This window comes from Theobroma umbraticum, unplaced genomic scaffold (assembly GCF_002168275.2).
Source record: "Theobroma umbraticum cultivar Fairchild unplaced genomic scaffold, ASM216827v3 scaffold_130.0, whole genome shotgun sequence".
Lineage (NCBI taxonomy): Eukaryota > Viridiplantae > Streptophyta > Magnoliopsida > Malvales > Malvaceae > Theobroma > Theobroma umbraticum.
In genome coordinates this window covers 2,388,276-2,395,636 of record NW_018397264.1, presented here as the reverse complement: position 1 = coordinate 2,395,636, position 7,361 = coordinate 2,388,276, and the positions used below count along the sequence as shown (strand labels likewise).

At 31.8% G+C, this 7,361-nt stretch overlaps 1 protein-coding gene across 1 annotated transcript; it reads right to left on the bottom strand.

Moving 5' to 3' along the window:
- Positions 1–977: 977 nt before the first annotated feature.
- LOC110422281 (NAC domain-containing protein JA2L-like) lies at positions 978–3,999 on the bottom strand. The gene is made up of 3 exons (XM_021436136.1): positions 3,855–3,999; positions 3,118–3,371; positions 978–1,424 (listed from the first exon to the last, which is right to left on the bottom strand). The coding sequence occupies exons 1-3, from the start codon at positions 3,997–3,999 to the stop codon at positions 978–980; spliced, it is 846 nt and encodes a 281-aa protein (XP_021291811.1).
- Positions 4,000–7,361: the final 3,362 nt, after the last annotated feature.

Sequence of the window (7,361 nt, the reverse complement as noted above, 5' to 3'; positions counted from 1 at the left end):
GTAATATGTGATTAATCATATGGCTTTAATTAGTCAAAAGATTATATTCAAATCTTTAAGGGGAAATGGTACGATTAGTAAATTGATATTTTAATTTGAAAGTTTCAAGATTTTATTTTAAAATAGACCATACAAAATTTATGTGGGGTAACTTTTCGCTTAACATTATATATATATAAATAAAATTTAAATTAAAATATTATATGTTATAAAGAATTGACGGGATAAAATTAAAAATGTTTTAAGAGAATTGTGAGGAAAATTATTGAAAACGAATTACTTGACCGTAATAGTTATATTTTGATCGTAGTGTAACTCTTTTTTTAATATTACGAATTATTTTGATTTGAATGCATATTTCTTTAATAATATTATGGCATATTAGTCTCTTTCTCTAATAATGTCTTGTTTCTTATTTGCTTTTGCTTCTCTTGAAGATGGCATCAAACCATGATGAAATTGAGGGTCTTTTGGAATTTGAAATATCTTTACACAATTAAACTTGAAAGGACTGAATCTTCATGTTGATGTTGAATACTTGAAGTTGATACATCTTCTGCTTTCTCTTTAGATCGATCCTCTCTACAGCTGAGGAATTATATATATACAAACAATTATTATCTTGGTGACCTGCAAATCTACGTTTCCTAAATAACATCAAGCATCTAAATAAACTTTCTTATTGAATTTGAATCGCATGATAGTGAAAGATATATAACAATCTTTTATCTCCCAAAACTCTTTCTCTCAGCAGCAGCAGATGCAAATTACTCCAGTGTAGTCAAGAGCCTCCCCAACTTGAACTCATTCAGATATATTAGTGAAATGCCCAATATGTGGGTCTTCAAACTATATTAATTACTACTCACATGCATTACATGAGGAAAAGAAACATTAAACCATACAAGTATGGGGTTTAAATAAAACCCCTTAGCAAACCAGCTGCTTGAGTAATTAATATTTGGAGGAAAGAGGGGTCAATGCCAATTCTCCCAGCTGGACCACAGGTCTGGAAATGGAGAGTGAGCTTCCCTGGTCTCAGCCGATTGGTTGTGTTGTTGGGATGCAACGTGGCTTGGTGTAGCCATCAGTGGCATCCAACTTGGATCAAATGAGGAGATGGGCTCCATTTCCTGCTGCTGCTCCTGCTCACCAATCGATGTTTCAAATCTCATGTTTGAGTTTGAGTTTGACCCAAAATAATTTTCATAATCATTGTTAATAAGGGTTAATGGCGACAGCAATGGATGCGGCTGCAGCTGCTGTTCCTTAAAAGCAAACTGATCCACCTGCATGGGATTTATGGAACTAATACAGCCACCTGTAGCTTCTAAACTAATTGGACAAGACCTGTTTCTGATATTTTCCGTGTCTTCTTCAAGCCTTTCTTTTCCTTTGTACTTAATCTTACAGAGTCTCCAGTCCTACATAAACAAAGAACAAGAAAAGAAGAAGAAAGTCAAGCTAGAATCATACGAATTACTACTCTAAAATGCTAAACAATGCAAAGTGAGATGCAAAACCATAATGATGACTGCACTGACATTGTCCAAACACCAAATCTTTCGTACCCTATAAATCTTGTACACGTGCAAATAAAGCAAAAGGCAAGAGTATCATCCCATTCCTTGACAAATGCTAACCGCAATATCCCATACCTTGTCTTGTCTCGTTATTTCCACACAGTACATATTCATTGAATTTTCCTACATCACTGCACTTATCTTCGAAGAGTAAAAAGAGTAAGTAATCAAATAGAAAACACATATATAACCAACTAAAGTTCCCTCTCGTTAATCAGAACTTCTGTTATTTGTTTTTTTTTTCTTACAAAAATGAGAAAATACAAAGTGCATTTAGATAGAAAAACAAACAAATTGTACATACCAGCGTTTTTTTTTTTTTGGAAAGATATATTTACCAGCTTTTAATAGAGGAAAACAAACCAATAGTTACAACAGTAAGTTAAGTTTTAGTAGCACTAAATAATTAAGAAAAACCCAATATTAAATGGAAGCAAACTTATGCATGGATTAAATTTGAATTTTTGACCTAAAATGGTTCGAGTATCTCATTTTTATTGTTAAAGTTAAATCTTAGTTGACAGCTAATTAGTATTTGGTTCAATATTTAGTATGTGTATTCTTTACTTAAAGAATTGGATATGAATTCTCTTTTTCTTAAGAAAAAATATGAAATTCTCATTGGCCAAGGTTACTGCAGTTCATACAACAAAATATATACTGCCTATGCCTAAAGTAATGGAGGGGCAGGCAGCCATCAAAATTAACTAAAATATACATCTTGTTCACTCCCTAACCGATCCCTTGCTTGCAGCTACAGCCCTGTTCATATAGGCAATAGGCGCAGGACTTACCTACCAATCTTCTCCTTACATTTTTGGTGGTTAAAATTATGGGAGTGAGAGCTGATAGTGAAAATTGTAGCAGAAACAATTATAGTACTGTTATTCTTAACCATATATAGTATATGGTTTGGCTTGAGATTATGATAATATTTAAGAACATTAAAATTGAGAGTAATTATATATGATAGTATAATTTACTGGGGTCATGAAAAGGATTAAACTTATGAACTATTTGCTAGCTAGCTGCTATATATGCTGTAGAGATATTATTGATCTGATAATCTAACTATATTTAGAAGTTCAGGACCCCAATTATTTACGTGCCATTTGGCTCACCACAGCCTAATTAACGTCGTTCTGCGATGTAAAGGTAATAACCTCGTATAGCTATAAGCTCACATGTGTAGACTAGACAATCCTTACAGTGGCATCAGAAGAAAAGAGAGAAGTCTATGCATATCGAAAGAAATCGGGTTTTGGACAATGATATCTCAAGAAATTAAATCAAAAGCCTAGATTACATATGTTTCCTCTTTTCTCCCCCAGGCTGTAAAACGGTAGATTTGCTCTTGCTGTCACCATATTGTAAAGAACAGGTTTGTTTAATAATTTGTATAGCTTCATACTCTTCACAAATGCTTGGGGGAAAAATACCCAGCAATAAATTAATTAGCTGAAAAGGACAGCGGGTGCATGTATGGTTTGAAGATATGCTTTATGCATCAAACTTTGGGAAGGAGGACACAAACCGTTGGAATAGAGTGGAGGCCATATTCATGCATGATCCAGTCAGTCTTGATCGCACCTTTGCGCTTTCTTTCGTTATCCCCAAACCTGTGAAATGTTAAGGGCCTTTTGTAACCCTCCACTCTTCCATTAGCAGAAATTGTCTTGACATGACTGGTGGCCTTCCACCATCCTCGACCCGAAACCTCTCTCGAATCACTCTCCCTCTTACAGTAGTAATACCTTTCGTTATCTTTTAAGGCCGGGCTTTGAATCCCTGCACAAAGTATAATTAAAGAAAGGATGACTAGGTATATATAACATTAGTCTAAGAAAGAAAACCATCGAAGATATTAAGTTTCCATGTACTGGTTTTTACTGTAGTAAATATATATATAGTACAAAATGTGGGATTTTGGGAGCCCTGGCAAGGGAAGGGAGTCAGTTCAGTAGAGGCTACAGACGATCAGATGAGACAATTAAGTTGATGGATGAAACATAGGAAGTATGATGGTTGTTGTGATCTGATTGATCCAATGTTCCATGAAACACGGCATTCTGTTCCTTTGCCCTCAGACATGAACCCCAGGACAAATATTGATAGCTCTACGCATTAATATTTCACTTTTATATGCTAAAAAGTATGGTCATGCGCCGAAACTGGAAGCATAAATAGATATACCAAACAAAAAAGAGATTAATGTATTTGATGCTATCAGAAAATTAATATGATTAAGGAAGAAGAAAAGGAACGTCATACATTGAAGATCTTGCGGCTCTAATTTATAAATATTTCTTTCAACAATGAAATCAAACGGCGCCGTTACATTCCCAGATACTTTCTCTATCAGGATTTGGATAAGCTCTTCATCGGTAGGGCAGAATTTAAATCCCATTGGAACCATCTTCTATTCTTCAAAGTAAAGACAGAAACCTGTAACTTAATTATCACTCTTTTTTATTTAGAAAAAAAAAAAAGAAACTTTGAACATTCGTTCAAAACAAATCAGATATCTCTGAAATGGAGTAAAGATGGCTCTTTATAAAGAGAGAAGGAAGTAGAGAAGAACATGCAAATCTATGAAATGGTGTAAGAGAGTAAAGATGGGTCTTTATAAAGAGAGAAGGAAGTAGAGAAGAAAATGTAAATCTATGAAATGGTGTAGAGAGAGTAAAGATGGGTCTTTATAAAGAGAGAAGGAAGTAGAGAAGAAATTGCGAAGAAGACAAAGAGATACCCAAGTTCATTTTAGAGGAAATTAGCGTTTGTCAATATTAATTAGGTTGACTCAAGTCGTCGGGATGCATGGAAACTAAAGAAATATTGAGCTCAGATATGCAAAGTCAGTCAGTCACCAATAATGTATTACGAGTTAGAAATGGTGATTATGATGCTAATAATACATGGCTTTTGTCCGGTTGTATTCATATTTCTGTCTTTCAATTTTATGCTATATAAGATCGTGGGGGTGTTTCTTGCACGTTAAGATCACGTGCTAGCTTCATCTGCTGATCACGTTATTCACTTCTGTCTCTCTCTCTCTCTCTCTCTCTATGTGTATATATATATATCCGTGTGCGTGACAGAGAGAGAGAGTGTGTGTGTGTGTTTTTCGTTTATTCTCACGTGTATGTCATTGCTATTTTGATGGACTTTAGGGAATCGAAAGGAATACTGTAGAAAGTTAGGCATGTAGTAGGTTTTTACTTTTTGAATGATTGTAGTAGAAATATTAGGTTTATTAAGCAATAAAAAAAAGGTTGCTTTTTCTTCGTTCACATATATGATTGAAGTTAGTAGACTGGTATTTTTTTATTTTTTATTTGTTTGTGTTTCTAAAATTACTATAAATGATAAATCGATAATAGAAATTCCAACAATATATAACATTTAAGTTACTTAGAAGGGAAACTCATAATTAGGATGGGAAAGAAGGGAAATTATTCTCTCTCTCTTGATGACAAAGTGGTTATTATATATAGTAAGTTGAGGTAGTTAGAGTTTGAAGAATTAATTAGATTGAGATACTATATAAAGGCAAAGGTTTCCAAAAGCAACTTCAATGTCAGTTGCTTGCTTTGTTTTATCCGTTTTTATAACTTGTCTGGGCATCTTTGGTTTGGAGTCGTTGCCATGTCTATATATATATATATATATATATATAATGGAATATTTTTAAAAATAATTTTTAAGGATGAAATGTTTTTAAAAATAAATTTTTTATAATTTTAATTATTTTTAATTAAGTTAGATAAAATTATATGTTATGATGTTAGATGTCATGATTAGGTTATTATGTGTCATGTTGAAGAAAAAATACTATTGTTACATGTTATATATAAAAACATGCTACATACTATGTTGAAAAACAAATATTGTTGTTACACGTTATGTATAAAAACATGTTACACGTTATGGTTAAAAAAAGTTATTACACGTCATGTTGAAAAAAAAAATTATTGTTACACACTATGTATAAAAATATATTACGTACCATGTTGAAAATATGTTGTTATTATACGTCATATTGAAAAAATATTATTGTTACACGTCATATTCAAAAATATTTTATTACACTTTAATGTTTAAAATGTTATTATTACTTACGAACCAAAACTTCAAATTCTCTCAATTTTTTTTTATTTTTTTAATAATTTAACACTGATTAAAGTATTTTTAACATGTTTTCATAAATCAAAACACAAATTTTCTTATCTAAAACACCTATTTTGACTAAAAATAAAAAATTAAAAACCTAGGTTTATAAATTTTAAATTCTTGAGTTTATTATTGTTTAGATCCCAAATTGATCCAATTAAAAGCTATTTCAAACATTTATAATCATTTTTACTGTGTTGATTTTATCCAAAATACTTAAAAATCAAATTCTCTAAGTAGCTACCCACCCCAAGTAAATCAAAACCATCCTTTGGTGTCTTGAAAGCACAAGAAAAAGAAATCTAAAAACACGAGAGAGAAATCGAAAGCATAGCAAACGAATGTTGAAGAGAGAAATCGATAAAATTAGACAGAGTTGGATAGTGAGAGAGAGAAAAATCGGAAGCACAAATAAGAAAAAATTATGAAAAATGGTTAAATTTATTTGAAATAATTTTAAAAGTATTTTTATCAAATCATGAATAAATATAGCTAAAATTAGTTGAATTTATTTTGATAATTATTTTTGAAATGCTTTCATTAAATAGGGTTATTTCTCACAATTTTCTCTATTTACTATTTATTCGTAATGCAAAATAATGATAACAAATCAACCAATTTATAAAAACCTAATTAAGAGTACACGAAAGGTAGATACTTAGTAATAGTTGCAGAGTCTCAAGCATGGAAAAGATTTGGAATCGATGAGTTTTTGTTTTATTTATTGGGTACTGAATCCGATAATCAATCTATTGATTAGAGTGAAGAAATCTGGGGATATCCTATCTTGATTTTTGCTGCATATTTAACAGACAGCATGGGTTTGCAACTGCCCATGATTCAACCATACCCTCATTAAAGTCTCCTTCCCTTTGTTTTGGTCTACCCCAGCCAGCCAACTGCTTAGTTTCTCCTGACCAATTTTTTCTTCGGATTGCTGTCTCTCTCTCTCTCTCTCTCTCCTTTTGTTTTGTGTTTGTCCTTTTCCAGCATTCAAATAAAAGCTTTATTAAAAGTAATTAATAGCATCACTAATTTTTTTTTTTTTAAGTTTGGACTCCTTTTTAACACACATTTAATCATCTTGTTCCTACATTCACCTGTGAATGATGATGATAAGTGTATTAAAAAGTAGTTGAGAGTTCAATTCTCAATTTATTTATTTTTTCTTTTGGTTCATTTAATTGAAAAGTAAATAATATTATTTGAAAATCTTAAAAATTAAATAATATACTTTCACTAGCTTATATTTTAATTTTCTTTTCTTTTGGTACTTGTTTTTCCTTTTATAGTGATCCCAAAAGATCAAGTTATAAAAAGAGCTGTACTTAAGTCTACTCACTATTTTTATTGGATTTACTGAATCGACAAAAGGGTTCCTTTTTCTGTATTTTTCCCCCATTGTCAAGGAAGTTTCTCAGAAGGAAAGTATACACATTACTTACTATGTCTTAGACTAAGTCAAGTGAGCATAAATTGGGACAAACCTAAACATAATGTCGGGCATGCCTGCATCTATGGCAAGCTGACTTTAATTGTTGAAGGTAAACCAATGCTTGAATATATCCCAAAGTTTACATCAATGGAGATTTTCCTTGGATCTGCCAG